Raw genomic sequence first — 16,731 nt, forward strand, 5'->3', positions numbered from 1 at the left:
CTCCTCTCTTTCTTTTTCTTCAAACATTTTTACCTTCCTCCTTGCCGCCTCTTCCTCCCCCGACCACCTCCTTCGCCTTTGTGCTTTAGCTTAACTCGGCTCCCTTTGCCTACACTTCGCTCTTTTCCGTCCTTTTCTTTACCGTCGTCCACTACCGCTTCTTCTTCTTCTTCTTCTTCTGCTTTTTCTTTTCCTCGCTCTTCCTACTACTCCCGTCGAGATCCTCGTTTATTCCACGTTATTCTTGTTACGTTTAGACAGCGAAAATCAACGCGTCGTATGTAGCGTGACTTTTTCAGTTCGAACGCGAGAGACGTGGACGTCCTTGATTCCTCGGCACGTCCAGCCAGAGCCCCGAGAGAGCTGCATATATTAGTGCGTTTGTTCGTTATTAACGGTTACCCGCGTAGCAATAATCAACATAAATCTCGCGAATAGCACGTGATGATTTTGACGAGGCGAATTTGTGCGAGCGACGCGAACAGCTTTTTACATCGCGCCGCGCTACAGAGAACGCTTACGTCGAACGGATCTTCTGAATCTCTTCTCCGTGTACCGTGACGATCCGCCTGGCCTGATTCCGCATATTCATAGCCTGCTCGTGATCATGACCCGCGCGATCGGAAGAACTTAATCATTGCGGTAGAGAACGTGTGCGAACGCGCGCGTCCGAGTGTGAGAGACTCGGAGAGACTGGTTCGCCTCGACGATGGAATCGCCTATTCGAGAAATGCTTAATTTCTCGCCCGGCCGCGATTAACTTGCGCGTTCTACTTCTATTTATTTGACGGTGTCAAGTCGAGAGTCATGCTAAAGCATCTCGTGTAATTTAATCGCTGGTCAAAAATAATTTTAGCTTAAAAGTTAAAACTGTTGTTGAATGATAAATGTTATACATTCATTTTTAGGACCAACAAATTAACGTGAAATCATATATGGCAATATGGCAGCGTTCTCCACAACACGCAAAATTTGTCACATCGGCTAATTTAAAGAGACAATCCGTAAATCTTTAATTTTTAGAAAAATACCGTTGCTGATTAATAATTTTCTTAAATATTAAGTGTCTTTAAAATAATTTCTAATATGTAATAAAAAGTTATCTTTTTTGCAGAAATAATGTATCATAATAAATATTGGTTATACGTTATTAACTTGTTAACAGTAGACAGCACTGTTTGATGCATACAGTACATTAATAAACGTGTACAAAAAGTAGCGCATTTTCGCCGCTCGTTATTGCGATTATCGACGGTTATCACAGAGACCGCAGTACCTTCTGCATTATTATCGAGTGAAAGCCTGGACTCACGCGACCAGCCTGATTACAAGCTGGTCCAATTAGACAGCAAGTTAAACTCGTTCTGATATAATAACATTATTGATTTAATCTCGTAACGAGAGTACGTGACGAAGGAAAAGAGAGGAGAGGTCGGAGAGGACTTTCTCCCGTCCGCGAGATTCTCTGGTAATTTGCAAATTATTACGGATTACACGATGCACCGCACGAACCGCGTTGTCCAAGCGAAAAGTTCAAGTACCGGCCTGTATACCCGGGATGTAGTCTAAATAACGGCGTAATGGATAAGAGAGGCATTCCTGCTCACCCAGCAGGTATTTGCGCGCGAGGCTTGCACCTTGCGGTTGTTGCGCGGCTCTACGATAGTCCATACCCCATTACGACCGCTTTCATTCTCCTCTAAAGTGTTTTAGAGCTTCTCGAAGTGGGTGCTCGATCGTTTTCCTCGAGGCAAACTGCCTCATCGTCTCGCGGATCCTTGAAGCGAGTTGCAACGGCGTCGCTAACTCGGTTCTCTTTCTCTTCTTCTTCTTCTCTCTTTCTCTCTTTCTCTCGAAGATGCACCCCGCATGTCTCGTATCGGCGCACCAAGATCTTATAGTTTCCGATCCACGTACGTGATTTAATAAATCACGTGAAGAACGAGCAAATAAACGAACGTTGCATATTGCATTTTGTGTACTTAACGGTTGACCCAAAGACGAGTGAAAAACGTACGTATCTTCATTCGTATGTACCTATAATCGTGATTCGCTTGATTCCCCCGTTTTTGCCGCAGGAAGGATATTATCGTGGTGGCTGCATCGAGCTCGAACTACGACGGAGATATAACTAAAACGCGATTAACGCCGATGGGAGTTATCATTAAAGCGGAACTCGACTACAACCCATGAACATTTTAATTATATCTACCTTGTTTTTATTTCGATTAGCCGACGAGCCATTGCGACACGTAATTGTCGATAATTGCAGATTTTTCCGAGAATAATGAAGGTATCAGGGGCGATCTCCTCTTAACGATCGCTGATTTCTGTGTGTCAAGAGCTTCCATATTTCATCGATCACGCTCATTGTTATCGCCCATCGTTGTTGCCGTCGATTCCGTGTAATGTCATTAATCAATGTAATATCACTAATCGCCTGCCATTTTTCCGCGATTCCGAAAGCAAGAAAGGAAACAATAATGACCCAGCGAACAATTATTCACATACCGATAATTCATGAAATTAAGAGCGTTCACGTTCTAATAATTGATCAAAAAGTTATCTTGTTAAAAGAAATATAATAATACTTTACGATGTATGTGTTTCAATTATATTATTTGATCACGTGCTTTTAAACATAGAATTACTATATTATATAAGTATTATCTCACAGAAACTTATTAAATATATTGATTGCAAAAAAGTATTAAGAAATTAAGTTTATCTTTCGTATAATTTTTACATAGATAGGTACATAGATAAATAAAAATATTCATTTTCGATTAAATCTAAGAATACTCTAAAGAGATACAGAAAAAAAAGTTGTATCGCTACATATTTGTTAACTACAGTAATTTTCATTTGCCTGCGCGTCATATCACGTATCATTCCATCATTCCAAAACACGCCTTTCGGCACAATTACCGTAACGTGTTGTCATAAAAAGATTATGAAACCGTGAGTTTGCCAGGATGGAAGATTGCACGTATAACACACTTGGTGCGTAAAAGCTCACGATCAAAACGTGTTTCCCGTTCCCAGGCGAAGGTGCAGAAACGTGAACGCTAACGTAAAGCGGACGGGAGGACGGCCTTGAGATTTAAACGCGCCTGTTCATTTTGGCGGTAAGTCTCTTTGTCGCTTCCAACGAAAATGATTGTTAAGGACGGTTTAACCGCCATGGAAGACCGTCGTAAAATAAATGTCAAGTCTAACGCAATTACCGCCCGGGTATTGCTGGGAGTCGTTGTCGTCACGAGTCATGGCGTTGGTCATTAATTCTCTTAATTTGTGACACAACCGAGCGAGAGAATCTGAAAGCAGTATCTTGGGTAAAGAATATCTCCGTCGTTCTTTTCCAGGTTCTTCTTTTCTCGAAGGTACGTACATGAGCATGAATGAGCAGTTTACCTAACGAGACAGGGGAATATTTTTCGCGTCTTTTTCGTTGACAATTAACATACAATGGCATATTATCCTTGATATCATAACGGTACGCTTAACTATATGACAGTTAATCACGTCGAGTGGCGAATAATGGGGTGTTAATTCGTGCGGGCCATCTGTCGCGGATTAAACGTATGTGTTTATCGCCTTTTGCAAAAGTATATAAGGAATCATTTTCTTCCCGTAATCATTCGTGATACTATCTCTCTAAGAGTTCATTTTGTTCAATAATTTCGTAAAAGCTATGGTTTATAAGTCGCAGCGACGAGAAAAATACGGATCGCACCCGTTATTCTGCTATCGCATAATAATAATCTTTCAAATCGGAGCGTGAGAAAGACGAAGCAGACCTTGCCTTTTAACATCGCGTATGTCACATGCCATTAAATTCTGTCGTCACAGTTATGTGTTATATTTTCCATAATAACTTAATTTATACAATTTCGCATTTTGCAGCGTCAGCGTAACATATCGCAAACACCGTCTAATTAACTGCTATATTATAATAAATAGGCCGCGTTGCATAGTAATGCAATGTTATTTCACCTTAAGGCGAACTGAGCCGGTCGGCGAGGGGTTAAACATGGTAACGTCAATCTTTAACCTTTTATACTATCGCATCGACCGGCGCCTGCCTGGTAGCCCCGATACGGGATAAATATCCCACTCATCGGTGAAACAATCTCCTAGCGAGCCACCTACGGCTCTTTCAGCGTGTTCGGGACACGCACGAGAACAAATTAGGTTCCGCCGGTTGTTTGACAAATTTCGTCTAGCGCCGCAGGAGAAAATATCTTTTAATAGACCGATTATCCCTCTTTCTCTCCCCCTCGTTTTCTCTTTCTCTCCGTTCCATCACGACGGGCCGTCTCGTTTCATCACCACGAGACCTAGTTGGTCCGCCACGTAGTCATCGAGCAACGTCGGTTGCACTCTCAGGTATTCGTTGCACGAATACATTCCCCGGCCCTGCTCGGATACGAACCGCGCGGCGCGGCGCATCGTCCACGAATACATTCGCGCGCAACGGGGAAACGTCTGTACTGGAGCGTGGAGAGATACCTACACCATTCTCGCGCGGGCGCGAGGGGAGATAGGCGGTAGGACGAGAGAGGCCTACCTCCGCGCAGAGAGGAAGGTACCGCTATCGCCCTCTGACCTCTCGAAGCGAGCGAACGAGGCCTCCTTCCACCGGCACCGGTAATTTTGTCTTCGATCCCCGGCTTCCTGGTGCTACCCAGATCTAGATCATCGAAAATCCGACTCCAGCTACGCTCGTGACGTCTGGTTTTTTTTTTTTATTCCGGCGAGCAATCGCGTCGCACGATCGCGATTCTCAACGTACTTTCTTTCGAATTGATCGCGTACTACTTAATGTTAATTAAATTGCTGTTGCCTATATAACTCGGGTAACGTTTTATCGTTTAATAAATTTCGCATTGTCTAATAACGATTTTTTGGTAAAAAAAATTTCAGACAAAATAGATAATACATATAATACTATATAATATAATATTTACCAAGATATTTTTTATAGCATTTATAAAAAAATCCCTCAAAAGATGCTTTATTAAAGTTAATATATTATCTAAGTAATATTTATGTAATGCGTTTAGATTAATTGATAATTATCAGTGATAATGAATTTGAACTGAATGTTATATGCTTTTAAGATTAAATATTTCCACTAATAAAGTCTAAAGTCCATTCATTTAGATCCGTTGAGGCAACAGATGAATGAAATATTATAATGCAGTTTTAAACTCATAACTTGAATTTTTAGCTTTCCTCAAATATGACAATAACTGCAAGAATAAATGATGAATTTAAACAACGAGCAGTTTAAAAATGAATGATGCAGAATATTGTACATCTATTTTTACTATTGCAAATTGAAATTTTTATATAATAGCGAAAGAGACTTTTAATTTAACTCAATTTTTTCTCATATCTTTTTTTATATGTACACAATACACAGGTCTGATGTAATTTTCACAAATCCATTGCCTCAAGATTTAAAAAATAATTAAACTCACCGGTACGATGCGCAGGCAGCGGAGTTGTAGTATACAATATTAATCTGTAACACACAAATTGATCCAAATTCAAACAATGTCCAAACTAATCAAAATCTTTAGAAATAATTATTTTGCGTATTCCATTATTTTACAAACACATATTTAATAAGAAATTACATAATTTCGAAAAACTTTTTTGATATATAAATATAAACTTGTGTAAAATATTAATATCTAATGATATATAAGAGTTCATTTAATTATTAAGTACACGACGAACTAATATGCAAATTAAAATGCAAGGTGAACGCTTTGGGTAAATTATTAAATTATTCCGCGAGTGACAAATAGATAAATAAATAAATAAATTACTCACACACATGGTGCTCCGCCGTTGCCCGATGCCTCCTAGGCCTCCTCCTCCTCTCTCGTTTCTCCACAGCAGTTTCCTCGTTGCACCAGCACACACACTCGCGAAAATCGACTTACGATTTACGATCGGGCACTAATGATAATCGCGGAATATGTAACGTCGGGCGATACTTTGCACGGCACTCCCGACAGTCCCGACATTGTCGCGACGCGTTCGTTAACATTTTACAACGTAACGAAGTAATACTCGGTTTAAAAAAAAAGCGATTGAACGAAGCTAAAACCAAGACTTGCTATTTGCTAACAATTTACTTGATAGTCTTGACACTCGTCAGATCTCCTCCCTCCTCCCTCGTTTTTCCGTGACGCTTTCTCGCACACTCGCGCAAATAACGTTATGATCGCGCTATCGCGCATTTTGATGACCGAAACGCAACGATCGTTGCGCGACGTACGCTTTGCGCAACACCCCCCGATGGTTGATCACTTAATTCGTAACGTCGCGACGGATCAACACGAAAGAATCGAACGAAGCTACATCTCCGCTTAATCTCGCGACTCGTCCTGTAAATCAGACGCATGGGCGAACCTCGGTGCCTCGGGGGCCGGGGCGCAGGTGTAGGGAAGCACGCGGGAACTATTGCGTGACGACGCGCGCATAAGTAATTTCAGAATTTCACGCACCACCGTGACGACGCGACGTTACACTTGTCGCACCCCCCCCCCCCAACCTGCATTTTCTTACATTTTCAGCGTTAATAAACAGTATATGCTCGCGTTTATAAAATATAAGATCGATTGCCATTCCGTGATCATATTACAAGACGAACGAACACGCGAGTTAAAATCGAGGATAAAGAACGTCCGCGGAATATGTAGTATCCGAGAATATGGTTACATGGCCTTTGCCTTGCCGCGTGCTCGCGCCGATAGACTTCGATCGAACGAATCTCGCGAGATACACGTTCCAAGACATTGCCGGCACTTTAACGCCGAATTTGTGTTAACGGCTATCGAAACATGAGGGGAGGAGATTAATTATGATGGTACTTACTAATTAAGCGACACCCGAACGCGGAATCTCTCTCTCTCGTACCTCGGACGCTCCGCGAATGACCGAGAATGCCGAAACATCGTCGCCAACTTCATTCCGATACCGCGCGGTACGGCGCGAGTCATAACTACTTAATGTGTAACTGTAAATGTTTAAAAAAAAGTCAATTTTTGACTTATAAATCATACTTCAGCCTCTTGGCCACATAGTAATTGACTTTTTTGCACAAATTTAACGTTATTTTTGAACAAATGTCCAAAACTGCAAAAGTTTTATCTATATACTGTAATATAAACATTATAAGCGATCAGTTGGTTAATGAGTGGAAAGAGAGATATTTGCATATGTCCGTCCACCCGTTATTAACACGGCGAATTATCAGATATATCAAATTTCACAGTATAAGAACATAACTCTTTCAAGTTCCCAAAGTTATGTGCTTGTGGTGCGACCCTTGCCCTTAAGCAGTATTATTGACCCAAAACTCCTAAGCTCGACGACCAATTTCTAAATTTAATGTCTCCTCCGAAAGATAGCCCCCAGTTTCTCCGCACGAGCCCCACTCGTGCGGGGGGTGCAGTTTGGAATATAAAAATTCCTGTGATCAGGTGGACTCGAACCCGGTTCCTAGGAGTTACGAGTCTGGCGCTTTACCACAAGACCACACTGCCACCCTTGCCTTACGCGAATCGTCTAAAAATATTAATATTCTCATTATTCTTAATATGATATTAACATATCATTTATGTAAACTATTAGTATATAAATTAAATTATAATTGAATGCTTTGAATCTGAAAATGAGAAACAAATCACGTTTAGACTGTAGGCAACGTTAAAGCGCGAATTCAAAGAGCGTTAAAGAGACGAATTCCGCAACGACATAATAATTCGTAATCGTATTTCAAAGGAATTTATGAATAAATCACGCGAAATATTCGCCTTGACGAACGCTCGTCGCTTACGATAAGCTCGCGCATCGTTCGTCGCGGTGTACTTAATCGCGCAGATTGAGAGATCTTCGCGAATTTCTCTCGATACCTCTCGTGGTCACGTCTCAAGGGACAATGATACGGCCAGATACGGCGCGACGCGCGCGACACATTAATTGTGACTCCGCGCCCTGCCTCACCCCCTCCCCCGCGAATGATAACAGGCTCGCCCGCCTACATCGCAACAATACGAGCTCCGACTCGGGTGGGGGGAAAGGACGATGACGCGCTGTTTACTTGACGCACTCTCTGTAACGAACGCGCGCCGAACTCTTTCAATTATTGTACGCATTGCATGCTTCGCGCTTCGTTTCGCGAATATTATATCGTTCAATCTCTGATAAAAATATTTCATAAATTGGGACTTATGGAAAATTCTAAAAATATATATATTTCTTAGATATTTTTAGAAATAATTAGACTAAGGTTTTCGAAATATTTCAGTATGTATATGAAAATATCTGATAAATTGCACAGATTTTCGTGTATTTATTCAGATTTCTACAAAAATATATTAGCGCAAAATATTTTATTCTTATATCTTGCCTGAGTTTTTCTGAAAAACGTTTTAATTCGTATAAAAAGTCTGAAAAATTCTGAGCATTTTGAGAAAGTCTGAAAATTTTTATAGAAATTCTAATTAAATAATATGAAAAATTCTGATATTTTTCTACTAGGGACACAACGATCCATTGATAAAATCTCGATTAATAAAATTTTTGCCTTGCGAGAATGCGTTGTCGAAGTACGCGTGGCTGTCGCGGGTATGAAGAACGCGATGAGAAATCTTAAATTTAAAAATATCTTGCGCGAAGGTGAGATAAGTTTCTTCCAACATAAAGGATCTCTCGAAATTAATAGATATAAACTAATGAAGCGATCTTTTCGCTTAAAAGCCTAATATTTTCTTAAATGTCACTTTGAAATCAATATCGTTAATAGCCGCAATATGCACGCATTATTTTTTGAATATTAAATAAATGTAGGTACGCTGAAATTATCCACATTATTATCATATTATCTCGAAAGTGCAGCAATCGTTCTAAACCCAAGAAGAAAAAACTTGCTCGATTCAATCGCGTTCGTACACGAGAAGACAAGTATCATTTGATAAAAAGTAATATAGTGTTAGACGAAACGAGAAATCGTTTTCTCGGGAGAAAATTATTCAAATTGCCGATGAACTCCGAGACTCCGGCAGAGCACTCCGTTCTCCGTGTATTGTAACAAGTACGTAGAGACGAAGAGAAGAGCTACCTATGTACATATAACGAGAAGTCAAATAACTGGCGAGCACGTCGTGGGATCGACTTCGTGCGCGACGAAGATTTCTCCGCGATGTTCATAATTAAGCGACCACTTAGCTGCGGGAGAAAATAGATTCAACGTCGCAATACATTTGGGTCGTAATGCGAGAGAGAAGAAGAGAGATCTACATGAGGTTTTCATCCTGTCGCAAAATGTATTTCATTGGTTCTCTTAAGCGCAATCCCCTTGAATATGTTATACAGATTCCGAGATAACGGTCATCGATGAAACCGGAAATAGGAGGTACCGCGCGTCGCAGCGCGCTATCGTGGAAAGATCGCTGATTACAGTGATTAATCCTTAAGCGGACGCGCGACACTTAATTTGATTACTATTCTTCGAGTACTGTTGCCATTGTTCAAGCTTGCACTTGTGAGTTTCTCGCGTAAATACACTACAAATTACGACAGCAACGGCGGCGGCGGCGGAGTGCTATGATATCAGTCCTGAATGCGCGTAATTACCGCGAGCGTTGTTGAATTCTTTGAAAATCCGCTGTTTGCACAGCGTCTTATTTGGGATAACACTAGCGTGTATGCTAATTGACATTCGCCGCGGCAGGAAACGGCGTAATTCGTTGCTTGAGAATAAAAGCTTAAATATAAGGACCACGGAGGACATTGTGCGGGACCAAAACAGGAGTTGGTCTTTAAGATTATACGAGCGACGCGAATGCTAGAAGAACGATAAGTTCCTTCCGGTATAAAGAACCCACGGGTGAATTAACGTCCACCTGTTCGATCGTTATTTCCGGTCGTTCGAATACCGCGCTGCGATTATCGCCGCGGACCCTCAGGCAGCTCAGATTCCCAGGCGCGCCCTCGTAAAGAAACAACCACGAGCGAATCAACGAGGAAAGCGATCCTGACGGTCGGGTCGCACGATTAAAAGAGGTTTCTTTCGCGGAGAGAAAAAGGCGGCTGCAGGAAGCGAGAGGATCGTCACCGTCGGCCCCGAGGCCACGGGACAAAACGGATGAGCGACGCGTCGGGGGCTCCTCTAAGACGCCAGACATTATGGATCCCGTCCGCGCGGTTAGGAAGAAGAAAGGAAAAGGGCAGCGAGATGGGGGAGAGCGGGACCGGCCGTGGAGAGCGGTGATACATACATCCGTTCGTTTTAATCGCTAATCACCAATTATCCGAGAAGCGTCCCGCGCCCAAAACCCCCAGAAGCATTTTAACGAGCCGCCGTGTCGCCCGGGCCCGGAATTTCACTTCGGTCCGAGGCCCGATGGGCTTCCACCGCGCTCCAGACGAACGTCCACGGTTCGGAATATATATTTCGTGCTCCGTGGCCCATCCTGTTCACTTTGTCGTCCACCTATCTCGCCTCCGAACCGTGTGCGTTCGTCTGTGCGCGCGCGCCCGTACCAATTAGCGCATACTTCGGCTCTCGGTGTTTTAGGGGCCCCTCGGGGTGCTGCTCCCGCCGAAATCTACGGAATGGGATCCCTTGTTCCAAACGATCCAGAAATCTCGTCGGCGGGATTACTTTCGTTGCCGGTCTGACGATTGATTCTCAAACGAGGGAAATAATTTAAGATAGATACGTTTTATTCAGCGAATAAAAAAAGAGAATGAAATAGAATGACAATATTGTGAATAAATTTTTTTTTTTTTTTATTATAATATGAGGCACAGTATTATCGTTTTATATTTATTTAATAAAAAATTTAAAAGCTTTTTAATAGAAATTTTATTTCTCTTTGGCAAAAACTTATTTGCATCCCTCTCATATTGTCTTCTTTATTTTCAAATTAAAAAGATTTGATCGTTGCCAATTGAAAGAACCGGCAATAAGCGAATCGCGCGTTTCGTAAGCACGAAGAACACGTGGGCGTTCGTGGAGATTATTCTTCCTAATGAGGAATACGGAAAGCATGAATTTGCGAGGGTGTCTTTCTCGCAGGTTTTCGTAACGGTTCTAGCGGCATCTTTCGCGCGCCGCGTCGACTTTAAGTATATACCACCTTGGGAGCTAGGTAATAACTAATTCCAGTGGAATTAGAAACGCCGAAGAGTCGCGCGGATAGTGGATGTACGTGACCGTAAGTTGATAGGTTTTTTCTCCGGTGCGCATTCGATGACAGCATATGCGTGCGCACGCGGAAGAGGCTGAGAGAGGTATTTAAAATCTAATCTTCGCATTAGGAGAACATATTATACGCGACGTCGATTAAATTAATCTTCTTTGATCGTTATCTCATTTCTCCCAGTAAAGTTTCAATTTGTTCTGTATATAAAATTCAACGAGACGTTCAGCGAATGACACTCTGCATTGGCGACAAGGCAATGCGAATAAACTCGAGTTAATTGCTGATTACCACGTTGACGTAAACCGCCATTCTACTGTTATCTTCCATCTGTCAACCATATCCACGATACTTTCGAACCTCCAAATTTTCGGCAAAAAATTCTCTCCGTTTTACACAATTATTGTCCGGACCTTCAACACTTTCGCTACAAAAATTATTTCAGCCACCTCGATGGAAATATCAACGACTCGATCGAATCTATCTTAATCACAGATACGACTTGATTCTCCGCGCGAGAAACGCCTCGAGTCAACGTCATGTCCTGTTTCGGCGGTCACGATGAGCAGATCTATCTAATCGAGATACTGATCGATAAATTGACGTTGACGCCCGTTAAAATCAAAGACGTCGCCGGGCACCCTATCGTGATCAAGATCAAACTCTTAGATTTCCCCGTGTTCGAGTTCACGCGAGACGACGACTCGGACGCATCGAGGCGCGATCAGGATGTGCGCTTTGTGGTCGGCAAATGCTGTCTGTTCGTCAAGCGACCACGGGATCTGGTCCAAGGACTACGCTCGTCGAGCTTGAAGATCGGCGTGTTTCGCGCGGACGACACCTATCCTACGGCGGAGACCGAATTAACTCTGCCGGGTTGCCTGTGCGACCAGATCGCCATGATCGGTAACGATCCCGAGAATCAACCGAGACCGTTCGTGATGAAGGGCGGTGTCCATCTCGTAGATCCGGGCGAAAATCCATCCGGTACGCTGTACATGGAACTTACCGTCGCATGCCTTGGACGCATCTTCAGGACGCAGCACGAACTGCTACCTAAATCTCTCGTTTCCGGCGAGCAGGACAAGGAACGGGAGATCTGCGTGAAGCGATTCGTATTGCCCGAGTTTCTCGATGAGAAAATTCCCAAGGACGCGGTATTGCAGGAGATCGCTCCGAAACCGAAAGTTAAAAAAGCGAAAGTACCGAAAGGTAAGAAAGATAAGAAAGGGAAGAAAGGTAAAAAGAAGAAAGGCAGGAAGTGATCCTTGTAAATATCTTCCAAGAGCTCTGAAGTGCGATTCCCCATCATACATTCGTCGAGTAATCACTTTCGATTCGTCGTTATGGCAACTATATCTGACAACTGGAAATGTCAATTGACCGATTTGATGCGCGCGCGGGGAGATCGTTCGATTTCGGACCCGAAACGCTTGCAAAATTAATGGCGCGATTGATAAAGACGCATCGTTAACGATCCGGAGTCACCTTCCAAATTTGTCGTGTGGCCGACAACGTGCGCGTGTATTCATTCCCGCGTTCGATTCATCCGAAATGGCCTTCAAGAAAAATATGTCATTATTAGAAAGGGAACAATTGTACATGTTTGAAATTCTCATTGACGGTCTACATCTATATCCCGAGAAAATTATTAATAATCAAGAGTGCGATTTGATGGTACGTATAAACTTCGTCGATCTCAAATCCGTCGACGTCGTAGCCGAAGGATCAACCAAGGTTAACGACAGAGGAACTAGGAATAAAGAAAATCGATTTTCCGACGAGTACGTCAGTTTCGAAGGCAAGACGTGTCTGCTCGTCCGGACACCGAGCGATTTAATACGATCCGTAAAATCGACTCCTCTTAGCATCGAAGTGTATCGGATTCTTCGCGGAGAGGACCACAACCCGCGAGACGATGCCGGACACGTTCTTCTCTGCGCGGCAACGGCATTTATGCCAGGGTGTTTCTGCGATCGCATAGCCGCGGCTAGAGGCAAGATAGACGGGCTATCAAAGTCTTACACATTGACGAAGATTTACACCTTGACCGATGAACATGGGAACCCGTGCGGGTCCATATCGATGTGCCTGAGGCTGTCGTGTTTCGGAAGCTCTATTATAAATCATCTTACGCTTCACGAAAAGTCATTCGTACTTCGAGGATTTCCTCTCGGTTGGGAGGTTCCTTGCACGAAGCTGTCCGACGAAGATGTAAACGACGAGAGGCACAAGACAAAATGTGACAACAACACATCATTATTGTGCAAAATTCTGGATCCTACGTATTCGAAATTACACGACCAGAACGATGGTACAGAGGCAAAGTCCGTGATGTTGACGAGACCGGAATCTCCACCTCGCGTATCGATTGACCAGCCGGGATTCGAGAAATTAACGAGCGCCGAGAAACTGAACGATCACAGGTATCGCGGTTTAATTTACGAGACCTATCACGACGAGCCGACTTGTTCGTGTCTACCGACAGACCGATCGACGCATCCAATGATGTGTCGTTCCGGATGCGTCCGTTCTTGTTGCATGGCTCTGAGAAATCCCGACGCTCTTAAAAAGTATCCATCGCTCGCTACGCTCGCTCCCGACTGTTTAAAACTGGATGTGGGACGAAACGTGACTTATCATGACTCTGCGAGGATGAGAGGTGGCGACGACACGGATGATAGTTACCTAAACAACGAAGCGTTATGGGACGAAGAGTACACGTGCCACGGGGATAATATTAATTTTAAAAATCGCATGATGGGTGGAAGTGACTACGACGCATCAGCCTACGCGTTTTCCGAAGCGGCAACAGTCATCTATGAGAAGAACAAGGAAACGGGTGCTGGTTCGCCATGCAGACCGCGACCAAGAACGGCGGACGGAATTAAAGCGCCCGACTGCATTTGTCCGGGAAAAGTTTCGTCGCCTTGGAGAACGGATACATCTAGGTGTACGAAAAAACCGTGCGTAGGCGCAGATTGCATGATTCGCGCCTTCAAGGAGGCCCAAGAATTCGTGGATTCAATCGGCAAAGTGCCAGGCCTGGTGGGTCTCGGCCTGATGGATCCATCCGAGAGTCCTTACTTCGGCCGTGACGTACAGAGGGATTATGCCATTCAAGAAGCACCGAGTGAGAGAAAGCGAGGATATCCCGTCTCGGCACCGCCAGCGTTGCCGATTCAATGTCCCGCACCTTGCAACACGCAGATCGGTAAAGTCATCGCCGGCATCGTCTCCACACCTTACGTCGCACCCACTGCCGTAACGACAGGGATTCCAGGACGCCCTGGTGTCGTACGCGAGGCGATACCAACGTTACCGGAAGCACTCCCGCTACTCCCGGTCGCCGTCAAGCCGAAGAAGAAGGAGGACAAGAAGGAAGAAAAGTTGGAAAAGCAGAAAGAGCTGGACGTTACGACCTCCGCGCCGCTGGACGTCGACATTGGTCCCTGCGGCGAGCCAAAATGCAAATCTCGCCGGAAGAAACCCAAAGACGACCGGACGGTGCCGCACGACGTCGTCGAGGAATCGCAGAAAAAACCGATACAGTCAACCCCGCCAAGTACAATCTCCGCGAAAGCAGTCGGCAAATTCACCGGAAAGGGACGGTATCCGAGGGGTAAGGCAGGCCCGGGTGGTGACAGGGGTCCTATCAAGGTCAGCAAGCGAGTGATGCGATACGTTTATTCCATCGGCGACGTCTATCCCGGGACTAATTACGGCCACAAGAACTGCATCGATCCGCGATTCAGGGTGCCGGCGAACATGGGCTGGCTGTGGAACACGAGCGCAACGGTGGGCAAGCTGAAGCCGCGAATCGGCTGGAAGCCGGGCGCGATCAGCCGTTACCTGAACGAGCTGTTGAAGGAGGCGAAAGGCGCCTCCACGCTGGAGCATTATCGGGCGAGGTCGACACCCTCGCGCACCAGCCTGCGACGCGGCAAGACGTACAAGAGCATGAGCTACGTGTCGCAGGTGAAGAAGGAGGGCGAGGAGGACGCGGAACCGCCGCCTACCCTGCACATTCACCGTAAAGACGGCACGTACTACGTGACGATGTACCCGATCAGGCAGGAGACGGACGCGGACGCGTCGCGGCTCGAGGAGCCGATGAAGCCGCTGCAGTTCAAGATAGCGCGCAACAAGGACGACGCTTCCGTGGCGTCGAGCTCCACGGCGTCAGACATGGAGATCGAGTTCTCGCCCCCAGCGGCGGTCAACAGGTACCGCAGGAAGCCCGACGTCATTCACGTGGACACCCAGGTCAGGCAGCAAGAGATCTTCGACGCGTTCAAGCCGGCGGCGCGGGCGGCCGACGCGCCGAGGAAGGAGAGAAAAAGCAAAAGAGAAAAGAAGGGAAAGAAGTAACGAAAACCGCGTCCTCCCACTCCGTGCCCTTCGCTCATTTATCCCCATCCCCGCACGATCGGGGAAAGGGAAGCAGCTTTATCGGAGGTTTGTATCTCGCCGAAAATATATATAATAGTGCCGCGCGCGCACGTTTTGCGCGACCGGTTTGCGTTACACCGATCCTAATTTTACACGACGCGTTAAATTCGATTACGCGCAACCCATACTTTTCGTAAGCTCAGTCGACTAATTGCGAGAATAATTTGCCGAGAGGAGGGGAGGTAAAACGATTACGTCCCTCGTAAATTTAATATCTCGCTGTTAAAATGACCGACATTACTTAAAGCGGATCAAAGGAGAAATGTGTCTGTACAACGTTTATTTCTAGCCGTTTCCAAACTGTCGCGATAAATTAGCTCTTCTGGAAGATTCATTATATTCCCACCGTCCTCGAGATATTTTCAGAAGTATTTATTTTTTATTTTGCAATTATAACGACATAATCTCAATTAAACGTACATTTCAGTTAAATTTTGCGGATTCTATCGTGTCGATTGAAGAATGCGCAACGGGAAAATAAGATTAGATTGTTCAGATTTGCGTTGGTATAAATATATACCGGGTGTCTGAGACCACTCGCCCACCCCTTTTTTTTCAAAAACTAAGCATTTTAGAGAAAAACGTTCCAGACAAAAATTGTATGGTTTTGAGGGGAACATAAGATGGTGTCATTGATTTGACCTTGGGTGACATCGTTAAGGACAGGTCAAGGACACCTTCAGTTTCTTAAAGGAAACCCTCTATTTTTTATTGCATATTCTTATAGCTTATGTCGAGAGCTTTCCAAAACACTATAATATTAAGTATTTTTTCATTAAGTATATAAGGCTTGAAAGTTACAGTATTGTGACATAATATTTTGTTAGATAAGTATTTATAATTCAAATTCCTTACTTTTTATTTTTGCAAACAATATGAATCAATTAATGTAAAAAAACAAAATTTTCTTACAGAAAAACTTGTTGTGTAAGAGCGTAATGTGGCACAGTAGATAGCGCACTAATCTACAAAGCTGAAGAACAATTTTAATGCTATTTATAATGAGTGTAATTCTTGTACCGTTGTTAAGAACAATGTCTAAAATACCTGG

The 16,731-nt window shown here is 44.1% G+C and overlaps 2 protein-coding genes across 2 annotated transcripts; both read left to right on the forward strand.

Moving 5' to 3' along the window:
* Positions 1–11,767: 11,767 nt before the first annotated feature.
* Positions 11,768–12,493, forward strand: LOC139818652 (uncharacterized). The gene has a single exon (XM_071787464.1). It carries the CDS (start codon positions 11,768–11,770, stop codon positions 12,491–12,493), a length of 726 nt encoding a protein of 241 aa, XP_071643565.1.
* Positions 12,494–12,782: 289 nt separating this feature from the next.
* LOC139818596 (uncharacterized) lies at positions 12,783–15,599 on the forward strand. Its single transcript, XM_071787363.1, has one exon. The coding sequence runs from the start codon at positions 12,783–12,785 to the stop codon at positions 15,597–15,599; it is 2,817 nt and encodes a 938-aa protein (XP_071643464.1).
* The last annotated feature ends 1,132 nt before the right edge of the window (positions 15,600–16,731 follow it).

Source organism: Temnothorax longispinosus, chromosome 9 (genome assembly GCF_030848805.1).
Source record: "Temnothorax longispinosus isolate EJ_2023e chromosome 9, Tlon_JGU_v1, whole genome shotgun sequence".
Classification (NCBI taxonomy): Eukaryota; Metazoa; Arthropoda; class Insecta; order Hymenoptera; family Formicidae; genus Temnothorax; species Temnothorax longispinosus.